At 58.4% G+C, this 26,200-nt stretch overlaps 1 protein-coding gene across 3 annotated transcripts in view; it reads left to right on the top strand.

Moving 5' to 3' along the window:
* Smarca4 (SWI/SNF related, matrix associated, actin dependent regulator of chromatin, subfamily a, member 4) overlaps positions 1 to 26,200 on the top strand; it is an 83,485-nt gene that overhangs the window by 39,696 nt on the left and 17,589 nt on the right. For all 3 annotated transcript variants that reach the window (XM_013505176.1, XM_013505175.1, XM_013505177.1), the window contains 13 exons: positions 7,002 to 7,123; positions 8,499 to 8,649; positions 9,975 to 10,138; positions 15,352 to 15,418; positions 16,341 to 16,451; positions 17,751 to 17,993; positions 19,283 to 19,396; positions 19,827 to 19,934; positions 20,657 to 20,743; positions 21,441 to 21,487; positions 22,234 to 22,400; positions 24,035 to 24,198; positions 25,730 to 25,957. In XM_013505176.1, the coding sequence (XP_013360630.1) occupies positions 7,002 to 7,123; positions 8,499 to 8,649; positions 9,975 to 10,138; positions 15,352 to 15,418; positions 16,341 to 16,451; positions 17,751 to 17,993; positions 19,283 to 19,396; positions 19,827 to 19,934; positions 20,657 to 20,743; positions 21,441 to 21,487; positions 22,234 to 22,400; positions 24,035 to 24,198; positions 25,730 to 25,957 (1,773 nt within the window). The remainder of the gene's footprint in view (positions 1 to 7,001; positions 7,124 to 8,498; positions 8,650 to 9,974; positions 10,139 to 15,351; positions 15,419 to 16,340; positions 16,452 to 17,750; positions 17,994 to 19,282; positions 19,397 to 19,826; positions 19,935 to 20,656; positions 20,744 to 21,440; positions 21,488 to 22,233; positions 22,401 to 24,034; positions 24,199 to 25,729; positions 25,958 to 26,200) is intronic.

Raw genomic sequence — 26,200 nt, forward strand, 5'->3', positions numbered from 1 at the left:
TCAGGATGCACTTTGCCAGTTGAAAACCTTCTAAGTTGAAAAATGTAGATCTAGCTTCCAAGTCTACTTTGCATTCAGTTTTACTACCTTTATGTGATAACCTTAGACTTGGTTTTCCTTAGCTAGTGTTAGTGATTACTGTCAGGTCTTTCATACAGTTGCCTCCTGATGCTCATTTTTCTGTTGGCTGCAGTAAATCATTCAGCAGAGCTTCAGAGAAGGTTCTCGGTTGATACACTTGTTAAAAAACTTTCGTGGTTTTTTGAGACAGGGTCTTCTTGCTATATATAGTCCAGGCCAGCCTTGAACTCACTATGTAGCCCAGGCTGCCCTTGAACTGGAAGCAGTCTTGCTGCTCAGCCTCCTGGGTGCTGAGTTATAGGCACCACACCTGGCTCGATATACTTTCTTAACCCCTTGGTATCTGAGAATGTCTTCATTTGCCTACATACAAAAATACAAATTTGGAAGGGTAGGTAATTCTTGGTTCAAAATTACTTTCCCTTAGAACTCTATAGATGCAAAAAGGAAAAAAAAAAAATTCAAAAAGAGTTGAGTGTGGTGGCACACACCTGTAATCCCAGCTTCTAAGGAGGCTGAGGCAGGAGGATTACCAGCCTAGAATATACAGCAGGTTACTGTTTCAAAAACAAAACAACCTCTGTAGATAGTGTTCCCTTGTCTTTTGGCATTTAGAATTGCAAGAGAAATTCTGAAATCAGTCTGACGTTTACCCTGACTTGCCCTTGAGCACGCAGGTAATACTGAGATAACTTGGTTTCTCTATCTGGATACTTGCAGAATTTCCTCATTATCCTTGAAATTTAAAAAAATTACCAGGAAATGTCTACATGTTGCTTTCTTACTGAATTTAAGAGGAGCTCTGTACACCACCTTCATTTGCAGGTCTACTTCATTCTTCAGCTCTGGAAAGTTTTCTTCAGTTAGTTCCTTAATTTTCTTCTTTTTTTTTTTTTGTCTTTTGAGACGGTCTCAATGTGTAGTTCAGGCTGGCCTTGCGCTCACTTTGTAGCCCAGGCTGATCTCAACCTTGCAACTATCCCCCTACCTCAGCCTCCCAGAGTACTGGGATTACAGGTGTGTGCCACCACGCCCCCGGCTGCATTTCCTGGACAGGCCCTCTATCTGTCTCTCTCTCTTTTTTCTTTTCTCTTTTGTATCTTAATTTCTTCAGCCTTTTCATTCTGTGAGAATTTCTTTTGTTTTGCATCTACAACAGTTTTATTTTGTGACCAATCCCACTTACGTGTTTAATTCTGAAGTCCCAGAAATCTTCCATTCACTTGAACACCATCTGCTTCATCATGAAGCACACGCTGTTAATGACTTCTCTGAAAAGACATTAACACCCTCTGGACTGCGCTCACCGCCTGTGGAGATGGGAACATCTGTTCTCCATCGCTGAGCTCTCCCCCTTTCTTCTGAGCTGCAGTATGTACTAGAACCTTTTCAATGACTCTTCTTCGCAATGGCGTCACTTTGGGCTCCTCCCAAAGTGCTGGAGTTGAGAACATTTGCCCCGTTTTATACAATCCTGTAAATATTTTTGTTAAGTATTAATATGTGTCTTACTGTTTTTGATGTTATTGGATTGTTGTTGTTTTGTTGTTTATTTGCAGTACAGGGATTGATGGCAGGGCCTTTGCACTAAGCTACATCCCCAGCCCCTTTTCTATTTTTTATTTTGAGACAGGGTCTTGCTAAGTTACCCAGGCTGGCTCAGATTTGCGGTGGTCCTGCCTCAGCCTCCCATGGTGCTGGAGTTAGAGCCATGAGCTGTCACCACCCCAAACTATGTTTCCTTAGTTCCCTTTTTGGATTAATTGTTGCTATTAGTGTCGAAATAAATTGAGTTTTGAATGGTGATCCTGTTTCCTTGAACTTGCTGAGGGCATTTTTTTGTTTTGGTTTGTTTCCTCCTTATGCACGTGTTGTAATCCCAGGTGTTTCACATACGGACAGTCCCACTGCGGCTGGCTTGCTGTGCTCTCCTGCTCTGTTGGGGGAGCTGCGGAGTGCTGCGCTGTCCCGCGTCCTGGGCCGGACCCTGTCCACGGACGTTTGTGGTAGAGTTCGCGTTGATTGTGGCCAGCCTGAGTCCTCCTCTGGTCCTGCTTTGTTGAGAATCAGTTTTGCTGGGTGCTGGATTGTGGCTCATACTGTTTTTGGGTGTTGGGGATTAATCCTGGGGCCTTGAGTACGTGGCTAACACTGAGCTGCAGCTCCGTCCTCACCCTGCCTTGCGCCTTTCCTTTTCTTTTCCTTTTTTTTTTCCATTTTGGTGTGGGGGTGAACACAAGGGACACTGAGCTCCCTCCCCAGCCCTTTTATTTCAAGACAAGAGTCTCACTGTTACCCAGGCTGAGCTTGAACTTGTGATCCTCCTGCCTCTGCCTGGGGAGCAGCTGGGATCACAGATGTGCGCACCCGTGCCTGGCGTCCTGCTGTTTTATTTATTAATATGAGCGTTTTGTTTGTCCTTAGCGATTAGTATGCTTTATTGGGCTGATTAACTTGTGGGTGTTGAACCTTGCATTCCCGTGCGTCTTGGTGTGCGCTCCTACATCTTCTGTGCGGACAGTGTTTTTGAGGACTCTGGTGTGTATCTGGGAGAGCTCCTGGAGAGACGGAGCCCTGTTCCTTGCACCTGGGGCCGGTGCTCCACCACCGAGCTCCACCGCAGCCCCCAGGGTTGTGTGCTTGCTTTTTGTGGCTCTTTGCCCATTGTGGCTTTGTCTAGCTTTAGAGCCTCGTAAAGTGCTGTGAGGACACTTTACTGCCTTCTCTGGCAATTGGACGAGTTTGTGGTATTGTTCTTAAAATAACAGAATTTATCCGTGAATACATTTCAGCTTTTTTTTCCAGTAAGATTTCTCTTTTCTACTTCCCCTCTTTCTCCCCAGGACCTTTGCCCTGAGCTACATCCTGAGCTCTTTTTATTATTTTTGTTTGTTTTGTTTTTTGCAGGACTGGGGTTTGAACCAAGGCCTCACACATGCAAGGCAAGAGCTCCAGCACTGGGCTATACCCCCAGCCCTGTTTTTTATTTATTAACACAGAGTCTCCTTACAGGTGTTATTACGCACCTGCCTTGCAGTACAATTTTTAATTACTAATTTATTTATTTATTACAGACTCTGTTCAGGTTTCCTCTTTTTCTTTACTCAGTTTTGGTAATTGTTGTCTTCTTTGTTTTTATTTTTATCTTTTTGAGGCACGGCCTCCCTGCGCAGCCCAGGCTTGCCTCAGCCTCACGTGTGGGGTGGTGCGACTGTGCACCCTCACACCTGCCTTTCTCTTCTGGTGTCGGATTGTTTTTAATTGCTCCTTATTTTTATACTCTCTATAGGGTTAGGAGTGATAGGTCTTCCATCGCTGACCTTAATAGTCTAGTAGTTCGTCTTTGTGTTAGTCACTATAGGCTTTAGGTTACTGGCATGTGACCTTCCTTATTTTGGATGTAGGTTTTCTTTGGTCCTTTTTTTTTGAGATAGAGTCTTGCCATGTTTTCTAGCCGGTCTTAAACCCACTGTGTAACAAACAGACAGGCCTCAAACTTTGGTAATCCTCCTGCCTCAGCCTGCCACGTGCTGTATGGCAGGCGTGCCCCACATCCTGGGCTAACTTTTTTCTTTGTGTCTAATGATATTTCTTGTTTTAAAGTCCATTGTGTGGTATCTGGTTCTTTTAGAGTTCCTGTTGTGTGATACCTCTTTTTGTATTCTCTTTTTTCCATCTCTTTGCATTTTGGAAGGTAACACAGCTTAGAGCTAGACCCTGCTCCGATCATTACGTGTGACAGTGATCGCACTTCTCAGACCATTGGTGTGACGGGGCTTACATTTGTCATTTCTCAGTGCTTCCTGTTTTTGTCCTTTACTTCCTCTATACTACCTTTCTTTGGTGTGAAGTATTTTTTAGTGTGCTGCTTTATTTCTTCTATTCATTTTTTGTTTTTGTTTTGTTTCGTTTTGTTTTTTGAGACAGGGTTATGCTATGCAGTTCAAGGTGGCCTTGAGCTCACTTTGTAGCCCAGTCTGGTCTTGAACTCGCAACAATCCTCCTGCCTCAGCCTCCCGAGTGCTGGGATTACAGGCGTGTGCCACCATGCCTGGCCTTCTATTAAATTTTATTTTTACCATATTTTCTTTATTTTTAGTTTGTTTTTTGAGATAGGATCTCACTATGTTGTCCAGGTTGGCCTTGAACTCACTTTGTAGCCCAAGCTGGCCTGAAATTCGAAGTGATCCTCCTGCTTCAGCCTCTTTAGTGCTGGGATCATAGGTATATGCTGCCACTTCTGGCCTCAAGCCTGGCTTTTTTGCTACACTTTGTTTCTTGGTTAATTTCTTCACAGTTGCACTGCAATTATAGACACACATTTTAATTTATGGTAATTCTCTTAAAATGAGTTGTGGTCTAGTAACGCAGATGCTGTGCTCTAATGTGGCGCGCCCCCCTCCCCACGGTCTTGTTACTACACAGACGTTACATCTGTCTGGATTAGAGATTGTACTGTGTGATGATTAATGTCTCAGGAAATCTGTGACTTTCCATGACGTGAGTAAGAAAGGAATGAGGGAAATGGCTTCTGAGTCTTCTCCATCAGTCCGTGTGTTTGCCATTTCTCTGGATCGCATCTCGCACGGGGAAGCCTGGGCATTTGCTGGTGGTGCGTCAGGAGCAGCTTGTGTCCTCAGGCTGTCTGGAGTGTGCCGGCCTGTGCTTGGGAAGAGCGGCAGGACGCGGCTCCCGGTGGACAGCCCTCTCTTTTGCAGCGCTTGAGCGCATCCACCGCTTCCCAGCGCCTCTCAGATGTGCACTGAGCCCTGGGGTTGTTTCCGCCGCTTCTCTTTCTCCCGTGCCTGGTTCAGTCTGGTTCAGGTTGTCTGTCCGACTTCAGCAGTTACACAGCAAACCCATCTGTCGTGGTTGCTTTTCTCTCGTTGCTGAGACAAAATACTCAATGCCCAGAATGAAGGAAGGGAAGGCTTATTTAGCTCAGTTTGTGGAGGTTTCAGTCCATGATTAGCTGGCTCCAGGGCACGGGGCAACACTTCAGGGCGGCAGAAGACAGAAAAGCAGGAAGAGCCAAAGCAGGGGGAGCAAGCCTCTTGCTCCTTACATGGTACGTGGCTGTCCGCCCACGCCCACAGGCTGGGGTGAATACAAAGTAAGGCCCCCGGCCCCCGGCCCCCTGCCGAGTCACGCAGTTAACCTTCTAAACTCCAGATGACAGAAGGTGTCAAGTAGGACACCATCTCCTTGCTTGCCACCCTCTTTGGTGTTTGTTGGGTCTTTTTTTTTGGTGTGGGCTGAGACCAGAGTCTTCGCACTGGTGAATGTCCTCAGCCGGTTTTAGTTTTTGAGATGAGGTCTCAGTAAGTTACCCAGGCTGGTTCAACTTGCTGTCCTCCTACCTCAGCCTCCGAGTGCTGGGGTTACTGGCAGGAGCCACCATGCCCGGCCTTGCTTGTCTGTTTAGCAACACTCCTGGGCTAATTCTCTGAGGTCTAATCCCCTCATGCTGTGTCCCACCTCTGGTGTTATTTTTTGTTTTGTTTCTCTCCTGTTTTAAAAGTCGGCTCCGACAGCAATTTGTGTTTCTTGGTGACTTTGTGGTCATGTTGGTGGCTGGGCTGCACATCCCCGGTGGAGGTCCCTCTCTTGGCCCCGGCCAGCTCTTTGGCTGCTGTTTTCTGCAGGCGGCGGCGTTTAGAGCTGCTCCTTGGCAAGACCTGGCCCGCCTGGCCACCCCCAGCAGAGACCCCTCCTCTCCCCCACAGCCAGCCGCTTCTCAGAAGTGAGTGCTTCTCAGAGCACAGGCTGCTTTCGGTTGACTCTCGGAGCTCGGGGTGGGCGGTTTTGGCAGTTGTGTCCCGCTTTACCGTTGATGACCTCTCCTGAGTGTAGCCAGTGGTCCCCTCTCCGTTTTGGCTCCAGAGAGCTCTGCAGTGACGGTGCTGTGCCGCAGATACTGACGCTATGCCTGGTCTCTCCCGATTACCTGGAACATAATTTTGCAGACTCCAAGGGAAATCCCACTGGATTTAGATGGGAATTACTTCACAGATCAATTACTGATAACGTCCTTGAAGCTGAGTAGTTAAGGACAATTATCTACTGCGGTGCTGCACGGCTTACACAAGTATACAAGAAGGGCTTCATGCCAGAAAGTGGGTTCCTGTGGACCCTATCAGTGTCACACAGAATTCCAGGCCCTGCTTTGTGAATGCAGAAAAGCTCTTTAAAGAAACACAAACTGGTTTTACGAGTTTACAGAAATCCTCTTAGTGACCTAAGAGCCTTCATCACCAGGGTTGTTAGTATTTCAGACATTTGAGGCACACCAGGAAAGCTAGGAGCAATACATACTGAAAGTTGGTTACGAAACACCTAGGGAATCCAAGAGAGCCAGCTCAAAAGCGGCCAGAGTCATTTGGGCGAAGTATGCTGTTGGATTTTTCCTTTTAAGATGGGCTCACTAGGTTGCCCAGGCTGCACTTGGACTTGGTAGTCCTCCTGCCTCAGCCTCCTGTGTAGGTGGGATTAGAGGTGTGGCCACCACACCAGTGGTCAGGTTGTTATTTGTGTCTTTAGGTTCTGTCATCTGATGGGTGGGGAATGCCGGGTCTCAATAACAAGGAGGAGGAAAGCTGCCCTGAGGTGACCCTCGAAGAATGCACAGTCAGGAATGTAATTTACTGAGCAGTGCATGCGCCTTTGAGGAGCAGGACCCCTGTAGGGTGGGAAGTGGGATGGGAGTTGTGAGAGCACCACTGGCCCTGAATTGCCTCCTCCTGTGGGGCGCGGGCCCAAGGCTCAGGGCTCAGGGCTCCGGGCTCAGGGCTCAGGGCTCCGGGCTCAGGGCTCAGGGCTCCGGGCTCAGGGCTCCGGGCTCAGGGCTCAGGACCCCGGGCTCAGGGCTCAGGACCCAGGGCTCTGTGAAGGGAACGGTGACTCAGGCTCTGCTCTCGCAGGAGGAGGAGGAGGAGCAGCCACAGCCGGCGCAGCCCCCCGCCCTGCCCGTGGAGGAGAAGAAGAAGATCCCGGACCCCGACAGTGACGACGTCTCGGAGGTGGACGCACGGCACATCATTGAGTAAGGCTCCCTGCGCCCACCGCTGCCCTCTTCCGCCTGCCGGGCGCGCACCAGACGGTTTTCCCTGCCCCTTGCAGCGACTGCACTAGAGGCCTAACGCAGGCAGTGTGCTCATGGAAGTTTGTGAGATACAGGGGGCCAGACGGGAAGCCACCCTCCTGCCCACTCCTCGCCGGAGGAGGCGCCTTTCCAGGTTCCCTGTGTCGGCCCGGAGAGGCCTGCTGCAGCCGCAGGCAGAGCGAGCGTGTTTCTTGCCCTGGTGCCGCGCGGTGGGCGCCGGTGGGTGCCTCAGCCTGCCTGTCTCGGGTGCGCTCCGGCAGCACAAGAACTCTCATTTCTGTCCCCTGTCCCCACGGAGGGTGCTGGCTTCTTTTCAGGATGCCGGGGATTGAGCCCAGGGGTGCTCTTCCATCGGACTGCATCCCGGGCCCTGTGTGTTTTTCATTTTGAGAGGGGCTCACTAGGTGGCCCAGGCTAGACTTGAACGTGGAGTCCTTCTGCCTCCCAAGTAGCGGGGGTCACAGGTGTGGCCGCCACGCCAGCATTCAGCTTATTTATGTGTTGCTTTGGTAAGGACAGCTGCAGCGGTGCGCTGACGGCCTCCGCCCCGTGAGGCGGAGCTGACGGTTAGAGAGCAGTCGGTGGGGGCGCTGATGTGCGCCTGGTGTGAAGGGCGCCTCTAGAACAGAAACAGTGCCCTTCGTACGTCCGTCACCCGAAAACCCAAGTCAGCAGGGTCCCAGTTCAAAACATGTTCGCCTTAAGAGTGTTTCCGATTTTGGATTTTCGAACTGAGGGTGCTAAGCTGGTGCAGTCTTCCTCTGCCCGTGTTCCAAAGCCTGCAGAGCTGCAGACCCCAGGCACTTCTGCCCCACGCCTTTCAGGTAAGGGACACGCAGCCTGTGCCTGGAAGCCAGGAGAAACCCGCGAGGAAGCCGCCCCGCTGCGTAAGCCTCCGCGAGGGCTTGATAGGAGCAGGGATCCGAAAGCCGGCGTAGGGGAAGATGACGGAAGTTCCGTGTGTAGGGCCAGCGTGTGGACATGCAGGGAACTTCAGGGCACTGTGCAGAGGAACAGAGTTGAGGCTGGGTCCCAAAACCACCAGCGTAAACATGGTTTTGGTTTTGTGCGACGCTGTTCAAGTTCCTGTTTGCCCTGGGGCTCGGGCCTCTCCACAGCGGGACACGTTGGCAGCACTGCTGGCCTGTGAAGGGGGCTGGGAGCGCACTCTGCTTCTCCTGGGGTCGGCATTCGCGCCGTGCCTGGCCCCAGACCCTTGGCAGTGCTTCCCGTGTCCGTCCTGCAGCCCCAGCCCCTGGGGCAGAGGGCCACCTCCCAGAGTGCTGTCCTCACATGGTGTTTCGTCTTGCTGCAGGAATGCCAAGCAAGACGTCGATGACGAGTACGGCGTGTCACAGGCCCTCGCTCGTGGCCTGCAGTCCTACTATGCCGTGGCCCACGCCGTCACTGAGAGAGTGGACAAGCAGTCAGCACTCATGGTCAATGGCGTCCTCAAGCAGTACCAGGTACGACAGGCGGGGCAGGCCCCCGCCCGCAGAGTGGCCCCTACAGAGGTGCAGGGGGCTGGGTGGCCGTTGTCCTCCAGCTGGAGTTTGCAGTTGGTCCGGGGCTGCAGTTTCCTGTGAAGCAGACTCGGGCTGTTAGCTTTGTGTGGAAACCAAGCTGTGTCGGTCCTCAGCAAGCTGGTGTGCTCCATGCCCTGCGTGTGCCATGCAGAAGGCTGCGCCCTGTGCACAGCGGGCCCTGGTCTCCAGTTTGTGCTGGTGAAAGGGACGCAGGCACAGCAATTGTGCAAAACCACACAGGTCAGGAGTGGCCACAGCAGGGCCAGAGTCGGGGCTGGCAGTCATGTTTGTCCTTGTCCCTGGAATTCCGTGCAGGCAGGGAGATGAGTCAGGAGCACAGAGTCAGCTGGCAGCCCTGGCGTCAGCCCTTCCTCCAGGAAGTAAGGGAGCGGGGCGGCCCTCTCTCAGCTCTTCTGGGACAGGCAGGAGGCTCTGCCTGTGCCTCAGGGCCTGGCCTGGTGTCAGGAAACTTAAGTTGCTTGAAGGAGATGTTTCCTTGTCCCAGGGCCCAGTGTCCCTATCTCATCTGTAAGTCCCAGAAGGCTCCTGGCCTATTGCCAGCCAGAGGACACATCACCTGCCGTGCAGCTATGACCTCTCCTCTGCCTGCTTCCCCTGAGGGAGCTCCCAGCTCCATGCTGTATCCCCTATGGGAACAGGCAGGTCCCTGGAGTCAGCTTGGCCGGAGCTTATTCCTTAGCTTGTGAGATTCCCACATTCCCCCGTGGCACTCTCAGTGCGGAAACCGTCTTCCCTCGGGCCTGTGTCCGGAGCGCTCCCAGGCCGAGGCCTGAGTGAGTAGGGAAGGGACGATCAGGACGCCGTGCTCATCGCACTGCGGGACGGGTCCCTTCATCTGGGGCCCTCGTGGTTGTCTAGAGTCCCCGATCGCTTGGCATGGACAGCTTTCCCCAGGTGTTGGGCAGTGTCCGGCAGGGACAGACAGGCGCTGTATGAGTTAGAAGTGAACTTTCCGGTGTGTGTCAGAAGATGAACTTAGGTGGTGTTGGTGATCGAACCCAGGGCCTTGCACACGCGAAGCATGCGCTGTGTCGCTGAGCTGTGCAGCCTGAGGGGAGGCCGTGTGTGCGGGGCAGCTGGCACAGGGACCCGGGCACGGGGCGCAGCTGAGCAGTGGAGGGTGGGCTGGTCCAGAGCAGAGTGCTCTGCCGAGGGTGGCCTGGCTCAGGCAGAACTTGAGCCTGGTGGTGCCTTCGAGTCCGGTGGGAGCCTCCGTCATGCCGTGGCCATCACTGTCCCTGCAGATCAAGGGCTTGGAGTGGCTAGTGTCCCTGTACAACAACAACCTGAACGGCATCCTGGCCGACGAGATGGGCCTGGGCAAGACCATCCAGACCATCGCGCTCATCACGTACCTCATGGAGCACAAGCGCATCAACGGGCCCTTCCTCATCATCGTGCCTCTCTCGTGAGTGTGGTCCGGGACCGCAGCGGGCTGGGGCTCCTCCGGGGCTTTGCTCCGCACCCAAGGCTGCCGGCAGTGCCCCATGTCTGCACACGCCCTTCCCGTGTGGACCCCTGCGCCGATCCGATGGACTGGGGCAGCCCGTCCTGCTGGCCGTGTCTTAACATCCTCACCTCTGAGGGCGCGGTCTCCAGCTCGGTCACGTTTTGATGTCCTTGGGCTTAGGGCCAGTTTATGAATGGAGGTGGGCAGAACCCAGGTCAGGTTGGCTCCTGAGACGCTGCCTCCGGTTTCCAGGGGCAGGTGGGGTGCTCCTCAGTCCACCATGGGCAGCTTTTGCAGGATGTCTTTGTCCTCTTCTGGCCCACAATCAGTTCTACACAGGGTTGCTTGTGACAAGAACCTCTCACAGGAAGTGAGGGGGAGGCCATACGAGGCTCTCAGAGCAAACATTTGTCACGCAGAGTGCCCTGCTGGGGCTTGCCTCAGGGCCACGTCCCGCCTGGGCCCCGCTTGCAGCTGTGCCCCCCGACCGCTTCCTGGGTCCACACCCCACCATCCCCGCTGCAGCCCAGAGCCCACTGGCCTTCCTGGGCTCCCTCTCCTCTCAGCACCCTACCCTGTCCAGGCGCTCAGGGACAGCCAGGTTCTGCAGTGCAGCCCTCCCCTGATCCCAGGAGACACTCAGCCGGGGCCACCTGCTGCCTCTGCGGTCCCTAGGCCTCCTTTGTCCTTCACGAGTTTGAGATACTGAGACCCAGCAGAGGCCAGGGAGAGCATCTCTCCATTTGGTTTGTCTGTGCAGCCCCGGGAGTGAGGCTGCGCTCTACTTGGTGCGTCACAGCCAGAGGCACTCAACGCGGAGACACTGCAGCCTGGGGAGAGCTGGCTGTGCTTCTGGTCCGGAGTGCCTGCCGGCTTTTACTGTAACCCAGGAGCTTTTCTGTGTAGGTACTGAGCGTCTTGTAGCGACACTCAGACTGCTCGTACCTCCTCCTTCCCCCAGTACTTGCGGCCACTGTAGAATTCATCTGGCCTGGAAGGATCGTTAGAGGGTGTTCCAGTCATGGCTGTGTGTTTGCAACGTCCCTGTATGTGTTCTTTGGATTCCTCGGTTAGGGAGAGCTGTCCCTTACCCATTTATGTACTTATTTATAAAAGTCAGTACAGGCTCGTGGACACTGTCATCCCCCGCCACCCTCTCCCGTACTGGGTCTTACTTTCTCATTGCTGAAACAAAATACCCGACACCCACAAGATAAATAGGGAAAGGTTTAGTTCAGCTCACAGTTTGTAGAAGTTTCCGTCCATGGTCGGGCGGTTCCAGGGCCGCACAGCAGAGGAGAAACAGTCCATGGCAGGGCAGGCAGGAGCAGCAAGCCTGCCTTCTACACTTTTTGTCCAGTCCAGGCTTACAAGCCTTTTGGTTGCTGCCATGAACACCCAGGGTGGGGCTTCCCTCTTCAGTAAACCCATCCCCCACCGCGTGCTAAACCATCGGTTATCACACACCCACGATCCAGCCACCTCCCGAAGCCCTCCTGTGTGGGCATGAGGCTTTAGGGGACGTCTAGATGCAAGCATCAACAGGAATGTGCTGCGGCCTTTGCCCTGAGCTACATCCCCAGCTCTTGTTGTATTTTTATCTTGGAACGGGCAAGCCCTCACCAAGTTGCTAAGTTGAACTTATAGTTCTCCTGCCTCAGCCCCCAAGTGCTGGGTGACAGGTGTGTGCCACTGTGCCCAGCTTTAGTTATTTTGTCTCATGTCCTACACGTGACCTGGGAGGCCCTGTGGGCTGGTTCCTGGGTACTTGTGATGTGAACCAGTTGTGTTGCTGTGGTGACGGTCGGCAGCATTTGCAGAGACACTGAAAAGCTGTGAGCGTGGCCCAGGGAGGACTGTGTCCCTGTCACTGTTTCCGCTGGCCTTGGCCACATGTCAGTTCCTGTGGCAGTTTCCGCAGATGCGAAGCCACCTACGGCCCCTTGCTACTCACTGACCTCTACACTTTCTTTGAACTCACAGCTCCCCCTGATGTCCATTTCCTCTTCTACGTCTGTGGCGCCTGTAGCAGTCAGGTCGGCGTCACCTCTGGTCTGTGACAGTTCCTCTGCCCTGCCGTAGTTTTGTTTGTGGGTTTATTCATTTCCGTCTGATACTGGGGATTGAACTCAGTGACCTTTGTGCACCGGGCAAGTGCTGTACAGTGAGCTGCATCCCCAGGCCTTTCGTAAGTTTTATTTTGGGGTAAGTGCCCACTAAGTTCTCGGGCCTCAGCCTCCCAGAGTGCTGGGCTTGCAGCCGTGTGCCGTGCCCCGCCTACTTGCTGTGGGCTCACTGACCTTGACATTCCTTTCTGTGTTTGCTCTGAGAGTGCAGGTGGAGGGCAGGGCCACGCTGTCAGGCGGGTGCTCCCGCGGTCCACACCTCCCCTTGGAGGAGGGGCGCTGGCTTCGTGCTGTTCCCGTGGTGAGATGGCAGTAGCTGCGGGTTTCTGGCAGAGGACCACAGCAGGGAATGTCCTTTCCATGGCACCCGGCCGGGCCCCCGCCCCAGCCCACAGCCTGTCACTGCAGATGCCGCGGCCCCTCCTGGCATCGCTGTGCGGTTGCTCTTCCTTCCTGTGCTCCAGGAGGGAGCTCAGCCCAGCGCCCGCGCACGGCCGGGCGTGCAGTGAGCCTCCCCTGCTGCGGACAGCCCTCCCATTTGCATCAGCAGGGACTCATAGGTACTTACCTGTGCTGTGACCTGGCGTATTTCTTTTTTTTTCCCAACCATTCCAACCTCGGCCCTGGGAGCTGTCTCATTTGGCGCCTTTGTCCCTATGGCAGGGCCCATCGGCTGGGGCTCTTGAGACTTCCTGTTCGGGCCCGGGAGGTGCCCCACTCCTGAACTTTAGAACTCAGTGTGTTGTCTAAATAGCCCTGGTCTCTCCTCTTCCGGAAGACGGAGCTAGAAGGCACTGGCTGGCCAAATGGTCTCCCACGAAAGCTGGACCAAGAGGCTGCAGTGGAGGTGGGCCAGGAGCCCTGGTCCCCCATCCAGTCAGAGTGAGGGGGTGGGACCTGCCACAGGACTTAAGACTGCCCTGGCCCACCAGCCTAACCAGGGCGAACTGCACGTCTTGGCTCTGGGAAGGGCTTAGTGAGCCTTCAGGCCTCCAGCCTTTCCTTCTTATTTTTTTAGTCTTTTTGAGACAGAGTCTCAGTATGCAATTGAGGATGGTTTTGAACGCACTTTGTAGTTCAGGCTGGCCTTGAACTTGTAGTGATCCGCCTGCCTCAGCCTCCTGAGTGCTCCAGTTACAGGCGTGCACCACCACGACCGGCTCCAGCCTTTCTTTTAGTGGAGCTGTGTGAGAAGATGGACAGATGAAAACTAAAGAGCCCTAATGAAGCAAGTACTGGCCCGGGGAGGACACTAGCCAGCCACGGCAAGACTGCTCAGACTCCCAGGACGCAGCTCACTTTCCACAGCAGCAGGTTTAACCCTGGGGGTCTCAGCTCCCAGGGACCTGCTGCCAGCTTCTCCCCGCGGGGAGGGAGTCTGCATAGCCGCGTCCCGAGTTCTCTGTGGACGGCATGCAGGGCAGCGCACCCCGGGGCGCTGTGCTAACCACAGGCACTGCGTGGCCCTCGGCCTGCCCCATTTCCACCTGCATCCCTGGTGCCTCCAAGACTTTGTGGCCTTCATAAAGCTCTGTGCTTCTGCTGCTGCTTACGGCTTTCATTTGAACGTGCATCAAATAATGATTACAGTCATTTTTTTAAAAGCCTCAGGCCAAGCAGGGTTTGCTTCTGGGTGTCGCTGCTCAGGACCCTTGGCGTGGCCGGCCTGGGAAGTCTGTGTCCCCGTGCGCACACAGCTGTGAGGTGCAGCCCTAGCCTCTGTCTCTCTTAAGCTTCAGGTGGGCCTTGCAGCGGTCCCTTCCCTGGACACGGACGGCAGTGTCCCATGGCCCTGCCAGAGTGAGCGAGCGCTCAGGGCCAGTGACGCCCGCCGTGAAGCCCTGGTCAGCTCCTTGCCTTTCCCACGGCGCCAGGCAGGTGGCCACGCTGCACGTCCTCTCCTCTCCCACGGCGCCCCGCCGGGCCTGCTGCTCTGTACCCCCACCCCCTCAGGACCCGCCCTGCTCCCCCCACTGCAGAGCCTCGCTCTTGCGGTTTGGCCCTCAGTTTCTCTGAGTGCCTTACCTGGCCGCCGTTGCTCTCTGAAGTGGAAACGATCTCAGCAACTAAACTAGGGAGGCCGCGCTGGTCCTCGGGAAGGGGAAGCACAGTGCCAGGAGACCGTCAGGGACCCAGGCTCCTCGCGTTCTCTGTCACTCACCCTTAGCCACTGCCTCCTGCCCCAGCGCCCCCTGCCTGTGGTTGCAGGGTGGCTGCGCTGCCCCGTCGGCTCCCCTGGGTTCACAGGGTGATGAGGGCAGAGGGTGGCAGCCGTGTTTGCAGCTGTGGGCACCCCTCCTTCGAGAGCTCTCACCACAGCAGTCTGAGCCCGGTGTCACAGCGGACTGCGTCTGCCCGTGGCTGTGTGGGTGCGACACGGGCCTGGCCCTGCCCGCAGTGGCTAGATCTGTCTCCAGAATCCTGTCTCAATCCCGGCGGCTCCTTGTGCCCGGCCCCAGCCTGAAGCTCCTGGAACTTGACCTCGTTGCCGCCTTGTGCTCTGCTAGGGGTCCCTGCCCTCCTGTCCTGTCAATGCCAGGTCCCTTGCCCGGTCCCCAGACGCAGCTGCTCTTCCCTGCTGGCCGCCTTCGTCCCGCCTTGCACTGCGTACACAGCTCTGGGGCTGCCGTCGTCACTTCCAAGGTGGCAGAAAGAGCCCTTGGGCCTTCCCCCTCCCCAGGGGTCCACGGCACAGTCCCCAGCACGGTTCTGAGCCGGCAGCCTGGCACCCGCAGGCCTGGCGTTCTTCCTGGCAGCAGGTGCACATATATTACCGTCGTTACTGTCGCTAGACTGTTCTCCAAGGGGCGTGTGACCCGGAGCAGGGGCACAGCTCTGCTCTCCAGGCCCCAGTTCTTGGCCCCCCAGGTCCGTCCAGGCTCCTCCCACCCAAGCAGTAGCTGCTCCTGTCCTCATCACCGTCCTCGTGTCCCTGTCCTCTGTCTGCAGTGCCTTCCCTTCCTGCCCTGCTGCCTCTTGCTTCCCTGAGGGCCACGGTCACACGGGGCAGAGTGGAACCTGACTGTCTCTTCCTTGTCTCTTCAGGACACTGTCAAACTGGGCGTACGAATTCGACAAGTGGGCGCCCTCCGTGGTGAAGGTGTCCTACAAGGTACGTTGCAGCAGAGGGCTGGGGAGCAGAGAGGGCGCCGTCTGCGCGGGGACTGGGCCTTCGTGTGCCTGTCCTTCGATAGGTCATGAAATGATGCAGGCGTGGGGTCGCTTATTTTGAGGCAGAAACGCTTACTCTGAAGGAGGAAGTTGGAGATTCAGGTTGCAGAAGATGGTTTTGACGCAGCGTCTGTTGAGCCACATAGCAGACACCGAAGCCGTCAGTGGAGGGTTGCGAGCTCCACTCTGAGCTCTGGTTTAAATCCACTGTGTGCCAGTACTGGAGTCACAGTGGGCCGCTCAGTGACGGGACGCCCGGGGCCTCTGGGCCTTGAGCCAGGCCTGCTCCAAGCACTGCCCCAAGATCTGTTCATGTTCTCACCTCTGTCCCGTGAAGCAGGACCTAGAGTGGGGCTAGACTGCAGGTGGGGAAACTGAGGCAGAGTGGCAGTGCCTGGTGTATACCTGTGGTAGGATTCCCCAGGTCCGGTCTGTCCTGCCTGTGCAGTGACAAAGTAGGGTCTGACAGTACAGCATGCTTGGGGGTCGGAGGGGAGGGGTTGTCGGGATTGGGGCGCAGGTAGTTCCCCAGGCCAGAGCTGGGAGCCCAACCCCACGGGCCAGGGATCGGGAATGGGAAGGACGGGGCAGTGGGCCGGGGGGGAGCGGGGGGGCTGAGTGATCTCCGCTGCTGTCACCTGGCGAGGCTGCCCTGGCTTCCAGTTAGGAGGTCTGAGTTAGAGGCCAGTCAGCCACCAGGCTGGTGGCCAGAGGTGGCTCTGCTGTCCCCGCTATGTGTGCTCTGCACCTCTGGCGCATCTGAGCCCTCCCTGTCAGGGCTGCTGTCCCTGGCCAGCTATGGGCACCTCTTGCCTGTCCTCGTCACCTGGCCCAGGAGGCTGAGCTGCGCCCTGTCCCCCCAGGGCTCTCCAGCGGCAAGACGGGCTTTCGTACCCCAGCTGCGCAGCGGCAAGTTCAACGTCCTGCTGACCACCTACGAGTACATCATCAAGGACAAGCACATCCTCGCCAAGGTAGCATGGCGGGGGCTGCTGCATCGTCCCCTGCTCATCACGCTGCCTGTCTGCTCAGGAGCCCTTGCAGGGCTCTCTTAGATCTGCATCTGCTTGTGAGGGTGATGCCTACCCGGGGCTTGTGCCAGCTGTCTCCAGCCACGCCGGGGCCCGTCTCTGCTGGCGCTGGCTTCCTCTTCCTGGACGCTGTGTGTCCTCACTGTGGCATGACCGAGGCCCGAGCACAAGTGGCCTGGCCCTGGGATGGGGGTGTTGGTGGGGAGTGTGCAGGCCTGGACCGTGTACTGTGAGTGCTGTGGCCCTGGGGCTCGGGTGCGCAGGGCTCCCCATGACCGAGGACCTTTGGGTATGTTCTACTGCCCCCCTGTATGGGGACAAGGGAGCTGTGGCTTTCTGTGTACGCGGAGCGGGCAGGCGGGCAGTCAGGCCTGTCCCATGGTGCCTGTCCTGCAAGCCCTGATGCAACGTGGTGCAGAGCCAGGTCCGCCCAGGGTAAGGCCCTGGGCTCCATGCTCCCGGTAGCACTGGATTAGCATGTATGCCTGGCTTCCAGCGGCCCCCACTCGTGGTTGCTGCCCTCTGTGGGCCTGGCCCCTCCAGGCGCTGCCAGTCTCAGACCTTAGTGGGCGGAAGCCAGGTCACCCTGGGCACTGGAGACCGAGCCGGGGTTTCCCTGGGACGCCTATGTGCAGTCACCCTGTGCCTGGCTATGGCCCTGGGGGCTGTGCCCGTGCTCAGAGCTCACATGGAAGCTGCCTTTATGGCTGCAGCTCCGTGTGTACCCGCCTTGTGCGGCTGAGGCCCTGGGTCCCGTCCCCTGTACTCCACATGCTCCACGCACACCCACACCCACACCATCCATTCTGCCTGGGCACACTGGCTCACACTTACAATCCCAACACTAGGGAGGCTGAGGCAGGAGGACTGCAAGGCCAGTATGGACTAGTGAGACCCTGTCTCAAAAGCAAGGACCTGTCACGGCCTTGCCCAGACCCCCTGGGGGGGGGGGGACTCACCAGTCAGCGAGTGGTGTCCTAGGCGTGTCCCTGTGCTCAACACGGGCGTCCCTGACTTCAGAAAACCAGAGGACTCGCCCATAGCTTGGCTCTTCCTGAGAGGCGTCACAGTGTCTGCATCTGTCTGCACCCTGTGCGCCGCAGCCTGTCGGGCTGACCCAGGGACTGCAGTGCTGCTGTCCGCCTCAGCACGCCCTCCCCGGGGCCTCTTGGCTCACGTGGCCGCTCGCCTGTGTTGCGTGGCAGCCACCGCCACCGCCCCTCACCCTGCTGTCGCCCGCAGATCCGCTGGAAGTACATGATCGTGGACGAGGGCCACCGCATGAAGAACCACCACTGCAAGCTGACGCAGGTGCTCAACACGCACTACGTGGCCCCGCGGCGCCTGCTGCTCACGGGCACGCCGCTGCAGAACAAGCTGCCCGAGCTCTGGGCTCTGCTCAACTTCCTGCTGCCCACCATCTTCAAGAGCTGCAGCACCTTCGAGCAGTGGTTCAATGCGCCCTTCGCCATGACCGGGGAAAAGGTGGGTGCCTGGCGGGGCGCCCTCTCCCTGCTGACAGTAGGGCCGACCTTGCCCCAGCACCGGGAGGGCAGAGCTGGGAATGCAGCTGTGAGGACCTGGCAGGTGTAGCCAGGGGTTCCCTGACCCATGCGCCAGGCGTGGGTTCACGTAAGGGAGGTGGCCATGCCCTGTGTGTACCTTTGGGGAGTCCAGGCTTCCCGCAAGGGCAGAGGGCCCAGAAGGTCTCAGGCAGGAAGCCACAGTCAGCTTCTGTCTCCTGCTCATCTCCAAGGCTGCCGTGGCCATTTTCTGTTTGGGAGCCGCGATGGCACCGTCGGCCTGAAGGCCACACTGGCTCAGCCCCGTGAGGGCCGCGTCTTCGTGGTCGGAGGTACCTGAGCCAGCTGCAAAGGCCACACCCGCAGCAGCCTCCAGAGCGGGCCTGAGAGGGGTGAGGGGGAAGGCAGTTGTCTGGCAGAGGGGACAGAGCAGCGGGAGCCTGCACACGGGCAGCGCTGTGAGGGTGACGCCCGTGCCACTGCATCCCACCTGCCACCCCTCCTGAGCCGTCCTCTGCAGAGGCCGGGCTCCTGTGCCCCAGGACAAGTGCCACGGTTTCACTTCCGCTCCGGAGACGCGCAGGGCTGACAGAAAAGCCAAGCCTTCTGTGCTGCTTTTTCTCTTTCCCTTTCCCGTCTGTTTTTGGAGTACTGGGGATGGAACCCAGGAGAACCCCTCCACTAAGCCACACTCCCATCTCTTGTTACTTTGCAGTTGCTAAATTGCCCAGGCTGGGCTTGAATTTGTAATCCTCCTGCTTTAGCCTCCCTGTATAGTCTGATTACAGGTGTGCACCACTGTGCTTGCCTTTCCTATTTTTTTTTTAATACCATTTTAAAAATATGTAATTCCTTAACCAAGGAGCAGGTGCCCTGGGAGAGCAGTGCTTCTTTTCCTCCGTCCCTCGAGGGCTGGGCAACAGTGTGTGGGCCCCAGTGACAGAGCCGCCCTCTCTGAGACTCCCCTGTCCCAACTGCATCTGTGCTGGGCCCCGAGGCTGACTGGCTTTAGTTAGGCCGCCCTTGGTGGGTTGTGGATATGCAGCGAGTTGCCGTGTTGTAGGGGAGGCATCCAGAGTCCAGGGCCCTTGGGTTCATGACCCCACACATCCAGAATTCTGTGAGGGGCGGTGGACCCTTGAGGAAGCATGAAGCAGGGCGGCCCCAGCTCCCGCTGGCCCTGTCCATCCCATCCCCATCCCTACCCTTGGACAAGCCGCCCCGGAGGTAACTCGGGCCTCTCTGGGGCAGGTGGACCTGAACGAGGAGGAAACGATCCTCATCATCCGGCGTCTCCACAAAGTGCTTCGGCCCTTCCTGCTCCGGCGGCTCAAGAAGGAAGTTGAGGCCCAGCTGCCTGAGAAGGTGGGCCTGGCAGGACGCTGCAAACGACATCGTGTGGGCGGTGTCCCCAGGGTGGCTGTGGTTGGGTGACCTCAGAGTCCCAGCCCTGCCCCATCAGCACGGCGTGGGGTAGTGATGGTGCTTGTCCTGTCAGTGGCGGGGAGCCCGCGCAGGAGGCCATGGGCCACTCCCCAGTACGGCGGCTCTGAGCCACCCCCGGAGTCCCTGGTCCAGGGGCAGGTACATGCTCTTGCCCCGTGTTCCCCGGCCGACTGGAAATCCCTCCAGAACAGGCCCAGTTGCCCGTCCTGGCCAGAATCCCTCTCGCCCTGTCCACCCTCAGCTCCAGCCTTGGGGGTTCCTCCCCATCACCCTGAGCCTGACGCACGGCAGGGCGGGTGGTGGGCGGAGTGCCTTGGCCGTGCAGCCGCTGAGCGCCCATCTCCCGCAGGTGGAGTATGTCATCAAGTGCGACATGTCTGCACTGCAGCGCGTGCTGTACCGGCACATGCAGGCCAAGGGCGTGCTGCTCACCGATGGCTCCGAGAAGGACAAGAAGGTAGGCTTCCGGGGTCCCCGGGTCAGGGAGGGCACTGGGCAGCCTGGGCTTTGGCCTTGGGCCGCTGTAGCTGGCAGGGCTCCCACCTCTTGCTGTGGATGAGGCCCTGGGGGTGGCCTGAGGGGACAGCTGGGTCCGTATGGTTCTGTTTGGGGGCTGTTCCCTGGGCTGCTAGCTGGCGTCCTCAGTCAGCAAGGTGAGGAACAGGGAGCCCCGCTTCCTTTCCCGATCTGTGCTGGGGTTGCCAGCATCCCCTTCAGGGTCCTTGGTGGTCCAGGCCCCACTCCCTGCCGCAGGGCTGAGCCTGCCCTCCGCAGAGCACACAGGCCCCGCAGGCCTGCCCCAGCGCCGGCCACAGCCGAGTCCCCACCACCTCATGCAGCACTGTCTCCAGGTCCCTTGCTACCTGAGCTGCTGCAGCCCTGTGTACTGGTTTCCGTCCGGCCAGAACAGCCGCCCACTGGCCCTGGCTCTCCTGAGTCTGTGGCTCACCCAGCTAGGCCCTCCCACGAGCCCCGCGGCCACCAGGGAAACCTGCATCGCTGCCTCAGCTCCCGGCCAGACACACCTTGTTCCGTCTCACCACCATCTCCCCCTTCCCAGTGTGCCCAGCGGGCTCTGCGTCCCTAGGCCCTTCAGTCCCTCTGGCCCTGTTCCCACTGCACTGCCCTGCGCCCAGCTGTCCACCCTGACAGAAGACACATTCTCCTCTCCTTCCCCAGGGCAAAGGCGGCACCAAGACCTTGATGAACACCATCATGCAGCTGAGGAAGATCTGCAACCACCCCTACATGTTCCAGCACATCGAGGTGAGGCCCGTCCGCCGCCCCACGCTGCGTGGCACGGCTGACATGCACGGGTTCACGTCACCTCTGATGGCTTTTCAAAGAGTAGTCTTAGTTGGGCGTGGGCATAACAGCCCACATTTATAATCCTAGTACTTGGGAGGCTGAGGCAGGAGGCTCACCGGTTCAAGGCCAGCCTGCACTACAAAGTGAGACCATCTCGAAAAGGACAAAATGTCTTGAATGTGTTGAACAGCAACGGCTGTACACTTGCCTCTTTGTAACCCTTCCCTTGGCAAAGCTTTCTAATCTCTGGTGCCGGGGATGGAGCCCAGGGCCCAGGATGCCCGGCTTGTGCTCTGCCACTGAGCTGTACCCATCTGAGCTGTACGTGCTTACCTTAAAGCATCCGAACCCCGCTAGGAAATGCAGTGCTCGGCAGAGGTGGGTCCTGCGGCACTGCCTCAGGGTGGCCTGAGTGTGAGCCCTGCTGTCTGCGTGCTCCATGCACCTGGGGCAGCTGGGCTCGAGGGCAGCCTGGGCTGGCACTAGGGGAGGCAGCTCGTGTCTGCACTTGCTGGTGTAGACATCCTAGGGCGTCCTGGCCGTGGCGCCTTTGTGTACCAGCATCGGTGGCTGAGGGTACCGTGGCTGCGCCTTCCCTCTGGGGTGTGTGCGTCAGGACAGTGACCGCAACAGTGACTGTCCCGTCCCATTGCAGGAGTCCTTCTCAGAGCACCTGGGCTTCACCGGTGGCATCGTGCAAGGGTGAGGAGCTTCCCGCTGCGTGGGACCGAAACGGGGCTTTGCTCTTGTTGGGCTGGCCTGGGGGACATGTCTGTCTGGCGTCCACAGCACAGCATTCACCAGATAGAGTAGGCCCCAGAGGGGGGGACCAGCACCTTGCACCCTCGGAGTTGACCCCGTGTCTTCCGAGAGGCAGGCTTGAGACAGACGCCTCCTGGCCCGCTCTGTGCTCTGCCCGCTGGGCCTCAGGACAACCTGGGCCTCCTTCCCTGAGCCTGCTGGGCGCCTCTCGCCCTGTGCCGCTGTGTCTGTGGGTGTTCTTTGGGCGGCGCGGACCGCGCTGCCTCAGCCCCCAGGTGAGACCACGCAGGCAGCAGGCGGCCTCGTAGTGTGTCCCCGTGGTTGGGGCCCAGCGCTGCCCACCGCGCTTCCTGCGGGTAGGGAAGTAACGCCACGGTGCCTGTGTTCCAAGTGGCAAGGAGCCTGTCTCCAGTGCAGCTTTTGCACCCAGAGCTTCTGCTGAGGGGACGGGGACAGAGCCCTAGTGTATGCCTGCCTTGGTCTTCATCAAAGCAGCGCTAGGTGACAAGCGGCTGGTTTCCCCGTACCGCGCCCTTCACCAGGGGTGGCCTTGTTTCTCTCGGGGGTGAAAGGGCTGTGCTGTGGTTGGGTAGTGGCCGCTTTCTGAAGCCACCTGTGCTCTTGCTGCTCCTGCCCCTGGGGGCTGCGTTCCTGACGCTCGTTCTTCCCGCCCTGCCGTGCACCAGGCTGGACCTGTATCGTGCCTCGGGCAAGTTTGAGCTCCTTGATCGAATCCTGCCCAAGCTGCGCGCCACCAACCACAAAGTGCTGCTCTTTTGCCAGATGACCTCCCTCATGACCATCATGGAAGATTACTTCGCCTACCGCGGCTTCAAATACCTCAGGCTGGACGGTGAGTGGGGCAGGCCGGGCCGGGGCTCCTGCCAGCGGGGCCGGCAGAGGTGCAGGCTGGGCCAGTGGGTGGTGGTGGCTCAGGAAGGCATGGAAAGGCCTGGCACGGGCTGTGAAGCGGAGGCTGTGTGTGGCTCCCGGTGCTCATCCCCCCAGGCCAGCAGCATCAGGCACAGCCGCATCCAGGTGCGGCACATTCACGGGGCCCTTTCCCCGGTGCTGCTGCCCTCACTGCACGGCAGCTCAGCCACCGGCACAGGCCCAGGGCCCACTCTCCCAGCCATCTGGAGCCACATGCCTGTCCCGTCCCGTCCTGTCCCCTCCCGTCCCGGGGTGGACTGTTCACAGCAGCCAGGCCTGGAGCTGGAATCAGCAGACCCACTGAGGGAGGGGCGTGCAGCTTGCCCTGTGCCCGTGTCCCTTGTGGACCCTGCTCCCTCCCCGCCCCCACGGAGCTCTGGAAGGCCGGGGCCCCGAGGCGCCGCCTCAGGCTGGTCAGGGCCCACGGGGCAGAGCGGCTGAGCAGCTTCTGTCTTCCTTTTCCCATGTCTGAGGTTTTCCTAAGCTCATCCATAAGCGCGTCTCATGGCAGGACCCCCCGCCCGTTCCCTTGTCCCCTCCCTGCCTTTCGTACTGAGCGTCTTGTAGGCTGTGGTTTTGTGCTTTCTGGTGTCCTTCTGTCCATCTCTGGGGACCCTACCATGCATGGTGCCCCACTGTGCTCTCTGAATTGTCCTTGCCCCCACCGCCTTCAGGGTGCCCCGCTGGTTCGAGGCTGAGGCCCTCATGGCCAAGGCCCCATGCCCTGTGCTGGCCTCTCCAGCTATTGCTCCTGACCCCTCGAAGGCCAGGGCTTGTGTCTGCTTGGCCATAGCGCCATCCACCACAATACACACAGCCGTGGCGCAGGTGGGCGTGTGTCTCCTCCAGAGCAGAGGGAGGGGCAGTGTGGGGGCCCGGCCTTGGTTGTCACCACACACACCTGCCTGGCCGTGGGACATCTGGGAAGGCAGCAGGCTGAGGGCACCTAGGCTGAGTGGGCACCAGGCCCCTTGTTGTGCCTGTGATGACGTGGGGCCCGTGACAAGGAGCATGTGATATCCCCTCAGTTTGCCAGGGGCAGCCTTAGTCTAGCTCCCAGCAGCCAGGGAAGCTTGACTGCCCCATTGAGCCGCATGCAGACAGCAGCGCTGCTGAGTGCCCTCTTCTGGGCTGCCCCATACGGGCCCCTGCAGCCGCTACTCCCCCAACTCCTCTGCTCAGGATTTTGGGTATCAGAGTCACCCATCCTGCCTGTGGTCTCTGGCCGTTCCTTGGGGACTCAGCCCATAGGACCCCTCTGTGGAGTCGCCAGCCCCTCGTGTGTCTGAGGGGTAGCAGTGTTGGTGGCATTAGCCACTGGGCCACTTGCCACCTAGTAGAGCTGAGCAGGAAGTCGGGGAGGTGGCGGGGTGTGTGGCGGCAGTGGCACTAGTTGGGCGGCCCCGTGCTCCAGCCCCGCCGGACAGTTCTGCCAAGCACCGTCCCATGGAGACCTGCCAGCTGCACGCACGAGCGGGACCTGTCTTTCTGTGCCGGGATGGGACATCCCTGGGCCCCGCCGCCCGCCCTCCACTCACGCTCTCCCCGCCACAGGAACCACGAAGGCGGAGGACCGGGGCATGCTGCTCAAGACCTTCAACGAGCCCGGCTCCGAGTACTTCATCTTCCTGCTCAGCACGCGCGCCGGCGGGCTGGGGCTCAACCTACAGTCGGCGGACACTGTGATCATCTTCGACAGCGACTGGAACCCCCACCAGGTAACCACGCAGGCGGGCCCGAGGGCTCCTCGGGGTGGACAGGGCCGACCTCCGGGCGGGAAGGTAGCAGGTCGTGCCTTGAAGGTGTCCGTTTCCCGGCGTTAGGTAATCCAGCCACACATGGGGTGCCTGGCCCCTCAGCAGTAACTCCGGGTTATTTCCGGCTGTGGCCCTTCCAGGCCCACTCTGCCCGCACGATGGCGCTGTGCACAGCACAGTTTGGGCCGAGCCGGTGTCCCCAGCTGGGAAGTCAGCAGTGCGCCCCGTGCTGGCCGGTGCAGCTCGCACAGGCGGGGCGTCTCAGGGTAGGCAGCCGCCGCACGCAGCAGAGTGCGCGCATCCACCCACAGGTGTCCTCACCTGCCCCGGGACCCCTGCGAGCCCCCCAGCTGCCCCTTAGCCACCGGTGTTCCTGCACGTGGTCCTGGGCGTCCCTCTCAGCCCAGTTGGCGGCGCCCCACTTGGGTTTGTCAGAGTGACCCCTCGCCCTGGAGGCCTCGTCCCTCTCAGGGGACTTGTGTGAGGCACTTCGCAGGTCATGGACGTGTCCCACTCACGGTGTGCCTGCTTCTGCCACCTACTTCCACCCATCGGTGGGGTCTGGGTGTATCCTTCCCAGCCTGGCGGCCAGCGCAGTGTGTAAATCAGTCCATCTGAGAGCGACTTGAGTGTCGCTCACGTCCCCTCTGCCCTGTGTGGATGTAATTACCTGATAACTGGCCAGAGTCCCAGAACATGGGCAGAGCCCCAGCCAGCAAGCAGGCCCAGGAGCCCGCAAAGGGCGGCCCGAGGCTCCTGTCCCCGCCACGGGAGGGTACTGAAATGGTGCCAAGCGAAGCTGGGCTTGGTGGCCTATGCCTGTAATCGCAGCACTTGGGAGGCTGAGGCAGGAGGATCGTTGTGAGTTCGAGACCATCCTGGGCTACAAAGTGAGTTCAAGGCCAGCCTGAAGTGTGTAGCGAGACCTTGTCTCAAAATAACAAAATAAATAAAAAATAAAAATAAATGGTTCCAAGGTAGGGACCATTTCTGGGAGCCTCCATGCTCTGTGCTAGGGATGATGGGAAGAATGGTGTTTGCAGCTGTGGCTGCTACGTTAGTTCACACAGCAGGCCCGAGAGGCCGCCGTCAGCAGGATGAAGGTTCAGAGAGGGTAAGGTCAGCCAGCTCTAGGCCTGGGCTGCACAGCTCCAGCGCTTGCAGCCACACAAGGCACCCCTGTGCTGCCATCGTTGCTGGTCTGTAGACGGTGACATGGCCACGCCAAGGACACACAGGGCTGACGGGCATGGGGGAATGTAAGGCCCAGGAGTCATCTTCTGAAATGGCGCTTTCTTCCCAAGCGTGTCAGGGGACAGTAAGGCAGAGTGTCACTTCTGGGGTCCAAAAGAGCCCCCGGCCCCCGGGACAAAGGCCATAGGCCAGGTCTTGCTCCTGAGCTCCCGTCTCACACGGTGGCTGGTCGGGGTGGGCAGACGGGCCGGGCGGGTGCAGAGGGGACCAGCGTGGCACTGATGGCCGTCTCCTGCAGGACCTGCAAGCGCAGGACCGGGCGCACCGCATTGGGCAGCAGAACGAGGTGCGCGTGCTCCGCCTCTGCACCGTGAACAGCGTGGAGGAGAAGATCCTGGCGGCCGCCAAGTACAAGCTCAATGTGGACCAGAAGGTGATCCAGGCGGGCATGTTCGACCAGAAGTCGTCCAGCCACGAGCGGCGCGCCTTCCTGCAGGCCATCCTGGAGCACGAGGAGCAGGACGAGGTGAGCGCAGCGCCGGGCCCGGCCCCGGCCCCTCCCCGCGTGAGTGGTGGACGCATGAGCGGCTTTCATTTTTGGTTTTGTACCTTTTTTTGCACTCTTATTTTTTTTGCATCCCTTTGGAGTAAAGGGAGTGTGGGCTGAGCGGAAAGAGGATGAGTACTTGCTTCCCTTTGAAGTGGTTTTTTTTTTCTGAACTGCTGGTGACAGACGCCGGATTGACAGCCCTGGAGACTGAAGTCCTCT

The sequence above is a fragment of the Chinchilla lanigera genome, unplaced genomic scaffold (genome assembly GCF_000276665.1).
Source record: "Chinchilla lanigera isolate Chin_1 unplaced genomic scaffold, ChiLan1.0 scaffold00094, whole genome shotgun sequence".
NCBI lineage: Eukaryota > Metazoa > Chordata > Mammalia > Rodentia > Chinchillidae > Chinchilla > Chinchilla lanigera.